The sequence below is a fragment of the Macaca nemestrina genome, chromosome 11 (genome assembly GCF_043159975.1).
Source record: "Macaca nemestrina isolate mMacNem1 chromosome 11, mMacNem.hap1, whole genome shotgun sequence".
In the NCBI taxonomy this organism is placed as follows: Eukaryota; Metazoa; Chordata; class Mammalia; order Primates; family Cercopithecidae; genus Macaca; species Macaca nemestrina.
The window spans coordinates 129,133,397-129,149,670 of NC_092135.1; the positions used below are offsets into that span (position 1 = coordinate 129,133,397).

At 50.1% G+C, this 16,274-nt stretch overlaps 1 protein-coding gene across 1 annotated transcript; it reads left to right on the top strand.

The window, feature by feature from the left end:
* The first annotated feature begins 217 nt into the window (after nucleotides 1-217).
* Nucleotides 218-15,092, top strand: C11H2orf72 (chromosome 11 C2orf72 homolog). Its single transcript, XM_011728327.2, has 3 exons — nucleotides 218-886; nucleotides 3,667-3,780; nucleotides 9,090-15,092. Exons 1-3 carry the CDS (start codon nucleotides 250-252, stop codon nucleotides 9,227-9,229), a joined length of 891 nt encoding a protein of 296 aa, XP_011726629.2. The 5' UTR covers nucleotides 218-249; the 3' UTR covers nucleotides 9,230-15,092.
* Nucleotides 15,093-16,274: the final 1,182 nt, after the last annotated feature.

Genomic DNA, 16,274 nt, shown 5'->3' on the forward strand with positions numbered 1-16,274 from the left:
GTCTGCGCAGGGACTTCGGGAGGAGCCACCCTTGGAGGGCTGGGGGGAAAGCCCTCTTCTCCAACCCGGGCCCTCGATGAGGGCTGCGCCCAGGGGAGCGTGCACACAGAGGCCCCGCCCGGGGGCCCGGGGGTCCGGCTGGCTCGGCCCTCCGGGGCGTGTCCTCCGTGCCGGGGCGCCACCGCCCCGAGAGGCGGGCAGCGGGTGCGCCCGAGCCGCAGCGGCCGCAGAGGGCGGGCGGCAGCCAGCATGGAGCGCGAGCTGGAGGCGCTGTCGGCCCGGCCCGCGCGCCCGACCGAGCCGCCCTTCCAGGCGCTGGTGGAGGCGGCTGGGGGCCGCGGGCAGGTGCTACTGGTGGGCGAGCTGTGGGAGCGCGAGCAGAGCCGCGCGCTCCTGCAGGACTTCGCAAGAGCGGTGTTCCCGCCGGAGCCAGGCGCGGGCAAGCCAGGCGGCGCGGCTGCAGAGGGCGCGGGGCCCGGGGCGGCGCGCGGGGCGCAGAGGGCTGCGCGGACGACTGGGGCGGCGAGGACGGCGGGGGCGGCGGCTGCGCGCGCCATCCGCTCGCAGCTGGTCTTCGTGCTGTGCCGCGCGTCATCCCTGACCGCCCGGGAGCCGCGGCGCCGCCTGCGGGAGATGCTGCGGGACGTGCGCGGCCGGCGGCGGGCCGGGGCGGCGCTGGTCGGGGTGCTGGTGGCCGAGGCCGGGCCGGAGGACGCGGTGGCGCCGGGGCTGCGGCTGCTGGAGGCGCTGCTGCGCGCCGTGTTCGGCCGCCAGGCGGGAGGTCCCGTGCAGGCGGCCGCCTACTGCCCCGGCCTCCCGTCCTCCTGCCTGGCCGTCCAGGCGGCTGCCTGCAGGGCCCTGCAAGCCGCAGGAGCCGGGCAACCAGGTGAGACTGCGCGGGGCCCGGCGGGGCGCGGGCGGGCGGTAGCTCGGGCACGTCCCCCAAGTTGGACCCCTTTGGCCAGTCCCCCTCATTGAGCACCGAGGTAAACTGAGGCTCAGAGCAGGGAGGTGCCTAGAGCCAGGCCGCGCAGCTAGCAGAGAACAGGCCCTGCGTAGGGGGTCGAGTCTGTCCCGAAAGGGTCCCGAGTGCACGGGAGATGCCTAGGGGGCGTGGGAAAGCTGAGAGGCCGAGCAGAAGGCAGAGGGAGTGGGTAGAGAGAAGGGATGAATCGGGCAGGGCCGAGATCTAGGAGTTAGGGGGTGGGTGAGGGCGGGGAGAGGAAAAGAGGGTTAGGGAAGGAAATGGGAAAGCCTTGGGATGGGAAAGTTTCAAGGGGGTGGATAGGGGCTAAGGAGATTGGCGGTATCAGGAGCTAAATTCTAGGGCGCTGCGCAGCTAGACATGCGTCGGGAGCCCTAGGAGGGGCGGAGGGGCATGTCCAGCGCGGTGGAGGCTTCTTGGAAGCCCTGGTTTTATTAAGAGGGCAAGGAACGGGTGCTCGGGACTTGGAGAGTGGGGAGGTGAGAGGGACTAAGAGCACATTTTCTAGTGATTTCTGGCCGCCCACCAAGGCTGTGCACCCAACTGCTGTGTCTCTCTGCCTCCCCCAGGTCTGCTGAGGCCACCTTTTCCCTCCACATTCTCCTAAAAGGTGGAAGGGGTTTAAGGGTCTTTTCCCAGCCCCCGTGACTGCTGCCATCAGCAAAAGGGTCAGGATCTCCTTCCTCCTGGAACGCAAGGCTTTACGGGAACTCTCCCGTGTTCTAGGATGAAAACATGCACATTAGGAGTTGCTGCATCTGGCAAACCCAGGAGATCTTTGCTTTCTCTCACTGCCCAGCTGGGCAGCCCTTCACGCCCTCCAGCCTCTTCCTCTTAAGTAGATAATGCAGAGGGTGGCTGTATTGTGTGTCTCCTGGGGTATTGGCGTTGGTCGGGGGGCGGGGGGTCCCAGCAAGGAGACCTGGTACCTGTGATGCTACCAATGTCACATTCACCTGCCTAGGCGGGTGCGCCTGCCCTAACCCTCCTCCCTTAGGGCGCAATCCCTTTTTTTTGTTGAGGTTGTGATTGTTCTGATTTTGGTTTCAACCGCTTTGCTGACCTGGCCTCCTAGGGAAAGAAGGGAATTCACACACATTTTCTGTACCCTAAAGAGTGCATGCTTTTTCTTTTTTTTAGATGATGTTTTGCTTTGTTGCCCAGGCTGGAGTGGCAGTGGTGCGATCTCGACTCACTGCAACCTCCGCCTCCCGAGTTCAAGCGATTCTCCCATCTCAACCTCCCAAGTAGCTGGGACTACAGGCGCCTGCCACCACGCCCAGCTAATTTTTGTATTTTTAGTAGAGACGGGGTTCCGCCATATTGACCAGGCTAGTCTCGAACTCCTGACCTCAAGTGATCCACCCACTTTGGCCTCCCAAAGTGCCAGGATTACAGGCGTGAACTACCACGCCCAGTCCCTCCTAAACTTTTTGTAGACACATTGCTGTTGCCTCAGCCTGAGAGCCTTTTCTCCTCCCTCCTCCTCACCTGGCCAATCCCATTTGTGCATTCAGAACTGGACTTCCTCCTCCAGGAAGGCTTCCTTGACTTTCCCTGCTCCCATTTGCAAGTTCACTGGCGAAATCCCAGAACCCTTTATCGCTTTGCTCTCTGAGCTCTTACCACATGATTTTTCGTTCCCTTGTGAACATGATTTTGTTCTCTTGTGGGTTTAAACACCATACGCAGTCCCATTTCCTGATACCATGCCTGGCATGCAGAAAGAGTGAATGAATCCTCCCTTCCTTTTAAATAAACACTAATACTTTTGAGATTTTAACACTTTGCAAAGGAATTGTTCTCTACTATGTTAAGCACTTTCCTACTTTTATGAAAACATACTGAACAAAATTAAACCTCACAAATGACTAAAGGTAACGAGTGTAATTATAACTTATAGCCCACTGATTTCTTTGCCGCTTTTGCAATGGACAGCACTATTATCCTCACATCAAATGGATTCATGTCACTAAGATTTCGCTAGTGGTTGCATCTGTTTTTTTAAAGTTTTCTGATTTCTTTCCTCACCGTCTGATGATAATTTTTATTCTAGGTTGCTTGCCTTTTGGCAGTGCCCTTTTACCCAGTTTGTGGTACCTAATCCAGCTGCTTTTGGGTTGAAAAACTAAGGATACAGTCTGATTACATTTGGGCGCAGGTTGAGAGTAAATAGGTCCTGAACAAAGATTATGAACAAGGATTTTCCTTGTTTTGGTTGCCTGAAGTCTTTAAAAAAAAACCAACCAAACAAATAAACAACCTTGTTCCTGTTGACTTTATAGATTACTAAAACATATATCTATTCCTGCCAAGAAAGAGTTTGAACTAAAATCAGAGGGAATGTGCAGCTCTTTGAGTATTTTGTTTGGTGCTATGTAATTGTAATTAATTTCATGTCATTTTCAATGCTTTAGTTTCCCCAACATGGTACCTACATCATAGGGTTTTTGTGAGAATTAAATGAGATAACATAGATAAAGTAAAGAAATCATTTTTAAAGTTCGTTTTTAAAGTACAAAAACCCACCCACTTTTGCAAGTCAGACTTCGTGTTTTTAATCAGACAGTTAAAACTAGAGCAGTTGACAGTTGAGGCTCTTGATTTGCTAAACAAAATCTCTCAGTCTTGTGAAGTGGAAACCATGTGACCCTCTGATTCAGGTTTTGTGTTCTTCCTAGTGGAAGGAGCCTGGGAGAGACCAGGCCTCCCTGGACTGCTGGCCTGCTTTTCCTGGGGTCCCTGGAGCGGGAGGAAGGACCAGGATGTTGCTGCCTGCAGAAGCCCAGCTCATGGTGAGTGCTCCCCGACTTCCTGCACCCTGAGGGCCAGGTGCACGGAATTATGGGAGTGGTCACGTGAACTTGGGGACCTTAGGGACAGAGTGGACCAACATCTATGGAGTGCTTGCCATGTGCCAGGTGTGGGGGTGAGCAATGTGAGGTGTCCATATGCCAGGCAGTGGGCACATGCGCTCGGTCAGACTGGGTTCTTTCCCCAGGAGTCTCCACCTAATAAAGACAGTATGGGGAGGATTGTAACAAAGGCGTCTCCAGGTGCATGCTGGGGTGCATGGGACCAAACACAGCGAGTCTCCCTGGAGGATCCAGGGAGTGTCCTGGAGCAAGTGACGTTTGAACTGGGGGATGAAGGGATTTTCATAGGCAGAAATGGGAAGGTTTAGAAAAGGAGCACTGAGCTAAGGAGTGACAGCATGATGTCATGATCAGACAAGGGACCACCATCGAGAGGCCCCGGGAGTAAGGTGCAGAAGGAAACCAGTGAGGGCCAAGGCTGAAGGGAAGAGTTTGGACCAAATCAGGGTCCCAGATGTGCAGCCTTCAGAAGTAGTGTGCCGTGAGCGATTGCTGAGTGGAGAGATTGGGGTGTGTTTAGAGAGGTGGACTCCAGGAGAGGGAGACACCTCGGCAGAGCCCAGCTAGGAGGAGGCTGCCATGTCCCAGGAGGGGTAACAGGTGACCTGGGCCCGACCTGGGCAGTGGGAATGGAGGGGAGAAAACTCAGCCGGGAGCCACACCTGGGTGGAATCATCAGGCCACTAAATGGAAGTGAGGGAGAAGGGGAAGGGGAAGACACCCCTAGATGTCAATGCTGATGTTAGGGACATAGGAAGCGCACTGATTCTCCCCTTTGCCACATGAGATGCTTTAAGACACCTGCGGATGCCTAAAACCATGGGTAGCGCTAAGCCCGACGTATACACTGTTTTTTCCTGTACATACATACCTATGATAAAGCTTAATTTATAAACTAGGCACAGTGAAGACATTTAACAATATATAATAAAAGTTACATGAATGAGGTATCTCTTTGAAAATATCTTATTGGACTGTACCGCAGGTAACTGAAACTGTGGATAGTTATGCCGTGGATGGGAGTGGCTACAGTACTCGGTAGGGTGTAGCCTGCTGAATGGACATAGCCCTGTCCCAAAGTGCACTGAGAAGTATAGCTTTGTTACAGAAACAATGAACGGTGGTTCAAAATTAACTTTCATTGTGCCTCTTGTTTAAGAAAGAAAACCATTAGTTGATGTGTCAGTCTTCATTGCTGCATAAGAAATGATCGCAAGTAGGTCGGGCATGGTGGCTCATGCCTGTAATCCCAGCACTTTGGGAGGCCGAGGTGGGCAGATGACCCGAGGTCAGGAGTTCAAAACCAGCCTGACCAATATGGTGAAACCCTATCTCTACTAAAAATACAAAGTTAGCCAGGCGTGGTGACACATGCCTGTAATCCCAGCTACTCCATCTCAAAATAAATAAATAAATAAATAATTGCAAGCTTCGCAGCTTCAAAGGCACTGATTAGGTCCCTGACTTCTTGCTGGCTGTCAGCTGGGACTGCTCTCAGCTCCGAGGCCCCTGCCATTCCTTGCTCTCACAAGCCCTCTCACAAGAGATCCTCCTTCAGCCAGCAGGAGAACCCCCTCTCCAGTCTGCTAGGAGGGAGTTCATATAACTTAAGGGGTCAAGGGAGTCACTAGCCACTGCGTTTGTCAGAGAGGCACCCTACGCCCCAGAGTGACTAAGCTGTCACATTCACAGAGCCCATCAGACTCAAGGAAGGGCTTTCTAAGGGGCCAGAATCTTGGGGGCTATCTTAGAATTCTGCCTATCATATTTGAAAACTCAAAAAAAAAATAAACAAAAAAAAAAAGAAAGAAAACAAATGTGAAATACCATTCACTAATTCCATCATGCAGAGATAACTACAATTATATTTTGGGGTACACCATTCTATTTACCTATCTCTCCTTGTGCTATTTAAAATTTAATAAACTCCTATATCATCTTCAAAATGCAGCAGATTTTTAAAATGTTTAATTGCAAAAATGCTAGCTTCAACCCCTCTGCCTTCATTTTGGATATACCTGGAAACTAAAGGAGAAAAGATGAAGCAACAGAATCATTAGAATCATTAACCATTTTACATAAATTTTGGATAATTTCTCTCTCTGTGGTATGTACAAATCTCATGTAGAAGTGAATGTGTTAAAATGCAAATGGCATTTATGGACTATGTACACACATTGATACTATATGATAAATATAGGATGTCATAATCACATGCATTTATACAATCATGAGTTGCTTAATGACAGGGATATACATTCTGAAAGATACATCTTTAGGGGATTTTGTCATGTGAACACGATAGAGTGTACTTACAAACCTGGAAGGTACAACCTACTACACGCCTATGGCACACGGCATAGCCTGTTGCTCCTAGCCTACAACCCTGTGCAGCAGGTTACGGTCCTGAATATTATGGGCAACTGTAACACAGTGGTAAGTAGCTGTGTGTCTCAACATACCTAAACATAGTAAAGGCGCAGTAAAAATATGCTATAAAAGATCAAAACGGTACATCTGCCTAGGGCACTTACCATGAATGAAGCTTGCAAGGCTGGAAGTTGCTCTGGCTAAGTCAGCAAGTGAGTGGTGAGTGAATGGGAAGACCTAGGACATTACTGTGCACTACCGTTGACTATAGAGACACAGCACACTTAGGCTACACTACATTTATTGTAAAATATTTCTTTCTTCAACGATAACTTAACCTTAGCTTACTGTAACTTTTTTACTTTATAAACTTTTTGATTTTGTAGCCAGGTGTGATGGTGCGTGCCTGTAGTCCCTGCTACTCCAGAGGCCAAGGCAGGAGGATCGCTCAGGCCCAACAGTTCAAGGCTGTAATCCTGCGATTGGACTGCAGCCTACACAACATAATGAGACTGTCTCAAAAAAAAAAAAAACCTTTTTAAATTACTAAAAGCTTTTTGCCTCTTTTGTAGTAATACTTGGCTTAAAACACAAAACATTGTAGAAATGTACAAAAATACTTTCTTTCTTTATATCCTTATTCAATAAGCTTTTCCTATTTTAATTTTTTTTTTTTTTTTTTTTTTTTTGCTAAAAACTAAGACATAAACATGTGCCTTAGCCTACACCTACACACAAGGTCAGGATCATCAGTATCACTGTCTTCTGCCTCCACATCTTGTCCCACTGGAAGGTCTTCAGGGACAATAACACACATGGAGCTGTCACCTCCTACGATAATGCCTTCTTCTGGATACTTCTTGAAGGGCCTGCCTGAGGCAGTTTTACAATTAACTATATATATATGTAAACTTTATATGTGTGTGTGTATATATATATCTTTATATATATACATACGTAAGTAGAGGGAGTACACTCTAAAATAATGTTAAAACATGTAGTAGGCTGAGGCTGGCGGATCACTTGAAGTCAGGAGTTCCAAACCAGCCTGGCCCGCATGGTGAAACCCCATCTCTACTAAAAATACACAAATTAGCCAGGCGCGGTGGCACTGCCTGTAATCTCAGCTACTTGGGAGGCTCAGGCAGGAGAACTGCTTGAACCTGGGAGGCAGAGGTTGCAGTGAGCCGAGATTTTGCCAATGCACTCCAGCGGCATTGCTCTCTTTCTCTCTCTCTCTCTCTCTCTCTCCATATATATGTGTATATATATGTATATATATGGAGAGAGAGAGAACAGTAACAGTCATTTCTTATTATTATCAAGTATTGTCTACATTGTCCACGGTATATAACTGTATGTGCTAGACTTTTGTATGATTGGCAGTGCAGTAGGTTTCCACCAGCATTGCCACAAACATGTGAGTAATGCTTTGTACTGCAACATCAGGACAGCTACAAGGTTACTAGGTGACAGGAATTTTTTAGCTGTGTTTCAATCTTTTTTTTTTTTTTTGCAATGGAGTCTTGCTCTGTTGCCCAGGCTGGAGTGCAGTGGCGCAGTCTCGGCTCACTGCAAGTTCCGCCTCCCGAGTTCACGCCATTCTCCTGCGCCTCGGCCTCCCGAGTAGCTGGAACTGCAGGCGCCCACCACCACACCTGGCTAATTTTTTGTATTTTTAGTAGAGACAAGGTTTCACTGTGTTAGCCAGGATGGTCTCAATCTCCTGACCTTGTGATCCGCCCGCCTTGGCCTCCCAAAGTGCTGGGATTACAGGCATAAGCCACCATGCCCGGCCAGCTGTGTTTCAATCTTATGGGACCACTCTCTTATTAAGGTTCATAATTGACCAAAATGTCATTATGTTGCACGTGACTGTACTTACTGTTTTGGAATCTTCTTTCTTCATCAATAACATACTATAACTGCCTTCCACAGCAATAATTATATGTCAATAACATATTTTCTTTTTTGAGGTAATTCTAGATTAACACGCAGTGGCAAGAAATCATACAGAAATCCCAGCACTTTGTGAGGCCGAGGCAGGAGGATAGCTTGAGCTCAGGAGTTCGAGACCAGCATGAGTGACACAGTGAGACCCCGTCTCAAAAAACCAAAAAGGAAATCACACAGAGAGATCCTGCGTACACTTTGCCCAGTTTCCCCCAATGGTAACATTTTGCAAAACTGTAGTGCAATAGAACAAACGGGATATTGACATTGGCACAATCCACAGATCTTATTCAGATTTCCCCAATTTTACTTCTATTCAATATGTGTGTGTGTGTGTGTGTGTGTGTGTGTGTGTGTGTGTGTTTAGGTCTGTGGAATTTTATGTATTATCTTTAATGCCTGAATCCCATTATGTGAGTGAGCCATAGTTCACTCAACCAGTCCCATTGTTGGACATTGAATCAGGACACTTTCAACTGCAAGTAAAGATACCATGACTCACACTAGCACAAGCAGTAAGAGAAATCATTATCTCACCTAAAAGACAGTCCAGAGGTGGAGTCAGCTTCAGAGTTAGTTGATTCAGGGGGTCAGGGACCCCAGCAAGGACCCAGGCTTGCTCTTTCTCTCTGTTGGGCCATCTTCAGTGTCAGTTTCATCCTTAGGCCAGTAGCAAGATAGCTCCAGCAGGTCCACTAATTATTCCTAATTATTTTCTTAGGATAAAATCCTAGAAGTGAAATTTGTGGGTCAAAGGGTATGTACATTGTTAAGGTTTTTGATATGTATTTTGTTTTAGTTTTTAAGTAGATATTTGCTGGGGCCAACTTTCTCCTTTTCCTTCCTAGATAACTCACTCATAACCTTTCTCTTCTGATTCAGTGATTTCTTCTCCTGTGTTCCAGAAAACTTCCAGGAACCTGAGGAGGAGCTGGCACTAACAGCCGTATTTCCCAATGGAGACTGTGAGGACCTTGGAAGGGGGTCAGAAGCCTGTGATGGAGTTGTCCACACTCCTGCTGAGCCCACTGGAGAATCAAGATGAAGGCTGGACCCTTGGGCTGTCCCTGGCTCTAACCTACAGGCTGGGGGCTGGCTCCCTCTCACTGGCCCCCAGGTCTCCATGGAGACTACAGAAAGCCCCGCCTGCTGGAGGCCTGCCACACTCACAGTTACCAGCTAGACGGTGGGACTTACTAGGACAAGCAGGACCTAAAACAGTGTCTCCCCGGGGAACCTACTCCCCACCCAGCATTTGCTGAGTCTGATCGCAGGGAGGTTATTTTGTCTCTCTTGCTCGGTTTCTCTGAGCCACTGAGACAGATAGCTCTCTGCTTTGAGGCTCTGCAGAGCTGTGGCATCCCATGGTGTGTTTGCAGTGTTCCGGGCACATGCATGGGCACCAATCATTGAGAGTGCAGCTGGGAAGAATTCTGGGCCAGAAGTCATCAGAGCTGAGGTGTGGCCTTACACATGTCACTTAGTCTCTGGGCCTTCTGTTTCACAAATGCATGAGGGGGCCACCAGCCCAGTGACTTTAAACCAGGGGCAGCTTGTCCCTCCAGGCAGCACTGGAAACGTGTGTGTGTTGAGGGGGTCACAGTGACTGTGGGGGCACACCTGGCATCTAGTGGACATCCCACAATGTGCAGAACAGTCTCCGACAGCAAAGAATTGGTCCATTCAATGCCAGTTGTAGTACCTTTGAGACATTCTGGCTGAGCCAATGCCTTCTCCCTGTCACGGTCCCCCAGAGCACAGAGGGTCAGGCTTCCCTGGACCTTGGCTCCCAGAGCAAGCCAAAATAAAGACCACACTGTTGCCCTGGGGGCTTGTCGGGCCAGGGCCAAGAAGGTCTGTGTGCCTCAGGGCGGGGACAGAAATAGCCATGCATGCCTGGGAGAACAAAGAGCCTCTTTCTTTCTCATGTTGACATCGACTTTCTGTGCCAAGTCCTCTGGGTATAAGGATGCTAGGGAATTCCTCTAGGTACCAAACAGAAGGAAAGCCAGGGGCTTGGACTACTGGGTATGGACTTGCTGTAGGTCTCAGGTCCGAGCCTAAGCTTATTGCAGACACAGCCCCGCTGGGTTCTGTGTTTCTGTGGGGTTCTGGAATCCCTTCCTGTGTGTCCGTGAGTCTGACAGAACCGATGATGTTCCCTTAGAGCCGGGAAATCCATGTGTTTACTCGCAGAGGGAACTCACCATTACCTCCCTTGTCATCTTTGCCTGCCTTGGAGAAATCCAGAGTCTTCGGAATGGCAAAGGCAGCTCCTGGATTTCCCTGGAGGGGAGGCACTAGCTGAGGGAAGTAGCTCCCTTCATTCATGATGCACAGTTTACTCAGGAGACACACAACTGTGCCTACTATTTGCTCAGTGCCCTGCAAGGTGCTGCCTAACTTTGATTCGTTATTTCAGCTGTCTCCAAGATGGTGCCAAATGGTGCAATGGGAAACCTGTTTTGGTTGGGGGGCTCTATATCACTGGCCCCAGAACTCCCGGCTGCCAGGGTAGCCCCTACCGCCAGCCCCTTGCCCCTGGACAGCAATGGGTCTCACCTTTAGCCTCTGCCCCCAGTTCTGGTCTGACCCAACAGAGGGGCTCTGTGATATTGAGGAGGGGCCCTTCCTGCTCTGTGCCTCAACCTATTCTCCCTAATAGGGAGTCTAATCCTATTCCTTCCCTGCCTGATGAGGATGGTATGAGGACAAGCAGGACGGCATCTTATTTGGGGTTTTTTTTTTGGCAGTGGGCCTCATTTTAATCCTGCAGGACTACCTGCCAGTAGATCCATCCAGCTGCTTCCTTGTAGACAAGAATGAGCTCAATGAATTGTGATTCACTGATTTTATTGATTTTGTTTTAAAACAGGGAGACTGGTATGTTTGAAGCTGCTATCATTTTCTATTTCTTTTTTTTCTTTTTTTTTTTTTTTTTTTTTGAGACGGAGTCTCGCTGTGTCACCCAGGCTTGGAGTGCAGTGGCGCGATCTCGGCTCACTGCAAGCTCCGCCTCCCGGGTTTACGCCATTCTCCTGCCTCAGCCTCCGAGTAGCTGGGACTACAGGCGCCCGCCACCACACCCGGCTAGTTTTTTGTATTTTTAGTAGAGACGGGGTTTCACCATGTTAGCCAGGATGGTCTCAATCTCCTGACCTCGTGATCCACCCGCCTCGGCCTCCCAAAGTGCTGGGATTACAGGCTTGAGCCACCGCGCCCGGCCCATTTTCTATTTCTTATTTTCTTTGTAATCACCTTGTTAAAGTTTTCTTATTTGGTGGGAGAGGGAGCTTTGTTTAAGTGTGGAATTTGCCTAGGGCAGAAGTTATAAGGCTTCATAACCTTTTGTATGTATTGACAATATTTGAAACTCGGGAGATTACGTATAAAAAATACCTAGTTTTCTGGGTGGAGGATGGGGCATGCTGTCATCTCAAGTCTGCTGCGGCTCACCCCCACCACCGTTACCCCCTCCCCCACCCTTCCCATCCCCCACTGCACTTCACTCATGGAGGACGTCTGCCCGGTGCTGGTCCAGGCGGGCAGGTGAGTTTGTAGCCTCTGCTCTAAAGGATGGTTTACACATTTTCATTTTCATTACCTTCAGTATTCCTGTGAATGGTTCAAGAGAGAAAGTCTTTGTTTACTAAGATTTGGGTTCTCCCTCCCAAGTGACAATAAAGGGCTGAGATCCATCTCAGCTTCTTTGAGATGTGGTCACCATAGGCATCATCATTGTAGGGGCAGTCTCATTGCTGTCTTCTAGCAGACAGAAGAGTTAGGTGCCAGAAAGGACAATCTTGACAGTGGGTCCCTTCCCTGAAGGACTCTAAGAAGGCATAAAGGTTGGGGTGGAGGGTGGTGTGTGAAGGAGGAGGCCCTTGATTAGGTCAGTGGTCCCTGGGAGCCCTCCTCCAGAGGCTTCCAGCCGGGTGACAGTCTGGGCTCTCGGGTACTAATCTTTCTAATATGGCAGTGGTTGTGGTGCTTCTGACTTGAATTGGAAATTCCCATATCTAATAAAACCAAGAAGTACCTCGTTGATATCTTATTGAAAGCAAAATGGATCTTCTTCATTCTCATAAGGGGCTCCTAACCGGGACCCTGGAGAGCAGGGAAGCTTGGCAGATGGTGGAAATCTGTGGCCTGAAAGCCTCCCAACCTCTGCCCTGGATGACATCTCCCCTGCCCTGCCAGCTGGGATTAAAAAACCCGTAGCTAAAAGCATAAGTACGTATTTAGAAAACGATTTTTACATTTTTATAGAGACAGGGTCTCACTACGTTGCTCAGGCTGGTTTCAAACTCCTGGGCTCAAGTGGTCCTCCCACCTCGGCCTCCCAAAGTGCTGAGATGAGAGGCATGAGCTACTGGCCAGATTTTTGAAAAGATAGCATTCAGCATAGGATACAACGGTGTGTGTGTGAGCGTGTGAGCACACACATGCATGATTAACCAGAGCTAAAACAATCTTAACTGAGTCTCAGAGAATGCTTTCTACTATTTGGGTCACACTTTTTCTCCTCTCAAAGTGTTTGTCTCCAAACTTTAGTGCACAAGAGTCCCTTGGTTGTCAAACCCAAAACTTGAGGCAAGCCTGCAAGGGGGCCAGGAGCTGAGCCCACCTACACTAGCAGAGAACCATGGATTCAGCCTTGCTGGAGAAGGCGAAGGAGTGCCTAGTTAACTTGAAAGCAGCCTGTGCTTTAAAGTGTAGCAAAGCAAAGCTGCAGGCTTTATTCCCTGGGGTCAGGAGGCCTGGACTTTGTCCTGTTTGTATGGCAAACATAGCCAGCCCAGTGAGTGAGTGCAGGAAGCTGGCTGTTTGTATCCAGGGGCTGCATAACCGCTTCTGACCTGGTATTGTGTGTTAGTGGATCAAGGATTGGGACAGAGGCGGAATTTGGCCTGAGCAGCCTGCCACTTGTGTAACCTTGGAGCTCAGGAAGAAATGAGGTGCAGGGCAGGGTGGATAGCCAGGATCCCACATGGACCCTTCAGATGCTTTTGGTCTGAGCCAGAGCCCTCTGGGTCGCTTATATTTGGGGCTGCCTAATTGGGACTGGAGGCAGAGATGGCCATACTGGGACATGTCATGGTTCACACTGTAGTGGGGACCAGGATGTGGGGTAGCTCAGGTCCAAACCAGGGCTGGGCGCTGAGGCCACTGTGGGGCTGTGGTTTTGGCAAGGGTGAGAACCCGCTCTGGTGTCCTCCCTGGGCTCCCCAGCCCCAGCTGGGACTCCTGCCACAAATGCAGACCGAGGACTGCCTGTTCTTTGACCAGTGAAATTCAGAGACCCTCAAGGAAGGCTTGTTGTTGTCCTCGTCTGCACTCGCTTAGTAATTAGGTGCCTCGCTTAGTCCTGTGACCAAGCCTGATTTTGAGTCGTGGTTACAGAAACTTAGTTTGTGTCTTGTAGCCCTGAGTTCCTCCTCTTCCTCACCAGTTAACAATATCTCAGAGCAGGGTGTTGTCCTGAATCATTACCCCAACCCCAGCCTAAGCTCACCCTGACCACCACTGTCCCAGGTATATCACTGGCTCCAGAACTCCTGGCTGCCAGGGTAGCCCCCGCCCCCAGCCCCTTGATCCTAGACAGGAGGGAGTGGGTCTCACCTTTAGCCTCTGCCCCCGGTTCTGGTCTGACCCAGCATATGGCAGCTCCAAAGAGCGGACAAAACCTTGAAGCAAGGCCAAAGGGCCAGGCCTGAATGGGAGGTCAGAGGGAAGAAGGCCCAGGAGAAGGTCTAAGCCAACCCTGTCTAAAAGGAATCTAACGCAGGCACGTAGGTAGCTTTCTATGGTGGCCACATTAGAAAAAAGTAAAAAGAAACAGATAAAATTAATTTTAATCATACATTTCATTTAGCCCAATATATCTAAAATATCATTTCAACTGTAAATTATCAAGACATTCTGCCCTCTGTTTTGCATATTGTCTTTGAATCCCATGAGAAGTTTACACTTAGAGCCCAATTCAAATATTACATTTTCATCAGAAAAACTTTATCTGTATTTAGATTTCATTAAATGTACACATCCTCAAATTGTTTCAAATATACTCAAAGGTTTTGCAGCTATGGAATTAGTATCTATTTTTAAATTTCAATTAATTAAAGTTTAGAATGCATTTCCTCAGATGCACTAGCCACATTGCAGCTGCTCCATAGCACTTATGGCTGGTGGCTACTGTATTGGACAGCACCCCTTGAGAACAGGGGAGGCCTGGCGCGGTGGCTCATGCCTATAATCACAGCACTTTGGGAGGCCGAGGTGGGTGGATCACCTGAGGCCAGGAGTTCAACACCAGCTTGGCCAAGATAGTGAAACCCCATCTCTACTAAAAATACAAAAATTTGCCAGACATGATAGCGGGCACCTGTAATCCCAGCTACTGGAGGCTGAGGCAGAGAATCGCTTGAACCCGGGAGGCAGAGGTTGCAGTGAGCCGAGATTGCGCCACAGCACTCCAGCCTGGGTGACAGAGCGAGACTCTGTATCAAAAAAAACAAAAAAAAAAAACAAAAAAAAAACAAAACGGGAAACAGGTGAGAGGCCTGTCTTGGGGTTCATTGTGATTCCTGCGGCATTTGCCTCCACAGTCACCCAGAGCTTGCTGGTGGTCACCCCAGACCCTTGGGCAAGGGCAGGACAGCGGCGTCCAGGAGTCGGCTTGGGCAGGGCAGCCTTCCAATTGCCCAAAATATGCGCCCTCCTGGACACCATCCTTGGAAGAGAACCTAGTTCCTTACCGATCCTTTCGTACCTCAGTCTACCCAGACCAATTCCAGCCTTGATGAGGCATTTCCCTCTGACCCAGCACCCACCCATGGGAGGCCCGTGTCTCGCGGCTGCGTTTCGCCTCTCTGCTCCCATGAATAAATGCTTTTACTCTAAAAACATGTGGCACGCGTGTTGTACGTGAAACAGCCACCAGCCTCGTGCTGAGTAGCCATAAAATCCGTGGTGTATTGAGCGCTGCGCTGCGCGTCCCGGCGGCCCTGCCAGGTAGGTGGATCCAGCCATCCCTTTTCCTTTTGCGGGAGAAGCTGGGCTCGGGGTACGCCCGCGGCCACAGCGCTGCGCTGCGAAGTGGCAGAGCACGGATTTGATTCCCGGGCTCCCGGGCTCCACGGGCCTCCCCTTTCCACCTTATCTCCGTGCAGCTCAAGAGGCAGTCGAGCTCGATTCTTGCTTGACGGGAGAACGGAGCCCTTCTAAAACCCGGGACTTGAATGCCTGCAGGCTGCGCGGTGCGGTAGGGGCGGTCACAGCTTCCGCCCAGCGCCCGCCTCCTAGGAGGCATTGCGCCCACTAGAGGGCGCCGCGGGGAGATGCTCTGGGCAGCTCGGAAACCACGGTGGCCTCGCCGGGAAAGAGAGCGCATAACCCAGGGTCAGGCACCGCCGCGATTTCCTCCCCGAACCATGACAAGGCTCCCAGCCCAGCCATACCTGTGTGAGGCCACAGCTGACCTTGATTGGGCTTTAAGAAGTTTTGTGTCACTCAACTTTGGAGGGAGGTTGTTTCTAAACCGAGCACATCCTAAGAATTCTTTCCATGATTTCACTATGTTCTAAAAAATAGAGCTCATTTTAGAGTCTTGGACACGGCAGGGGCTTCAGAACCGTAGGTCTGAGTTCTAGCCCTGTGCCAATAACTAAATGACCGGGTATTCATCCGATCATCCGAGAAACATTTATTGAGCACCTATTATGTGCCCAATAACTGCTAGTTACTCTAGTGGGCAGTGAGATGAATTACCCAAGATGTGGCATTGCCCTTGAGTAGTTCCTTGCCTAGTTGGGACTGGGGCAAGGAGATGTGATACCAGCTGTGTGGAGTAAAGGCTTTAAGGGAGCCCATGGTGGGCTGGGCCAAGAAAGGCTTCCTGGAGGAGGTGCCGCCTGACTGAGACTCAAAGTAAGTGGTGTTAACCTGGAGTGTGGGGGAGAGAGCCTTGACGACAGAGACACGAGCAGGTACAAAGGTCAGCGACAAAGTACATGGCCATGTGGCCACTCTGGGAGCTTCAGGGGTTCAGGATGGCTGGAGTGTGGCACGCCAGAGCCACACTGCAGACA

Coding starts and splice junctions, on each gene's coding strand:
- C11H2orf72 (XM_011728327.2), top strand. CDS start 250: ATGGAGCGCGAGCTGGAGGCGCTGTCGGCCCGGCCCGCGCGCCCGACC. Junction 887..3,666: donor CGCAGGAGCCGGGCAACCAG/GTGAGACTGCGC, acceptor TGTTCTTCCTAG/TGGAAGGAGCCTGGGAGAGA. Junction 3,781..9,089: donor CTGCAGAAGCCCAGCTCATG/GTGAGTGCTCCC, acceptor CCTGTGTTCCAG/AAAACTTCCAGGAACCTGAG.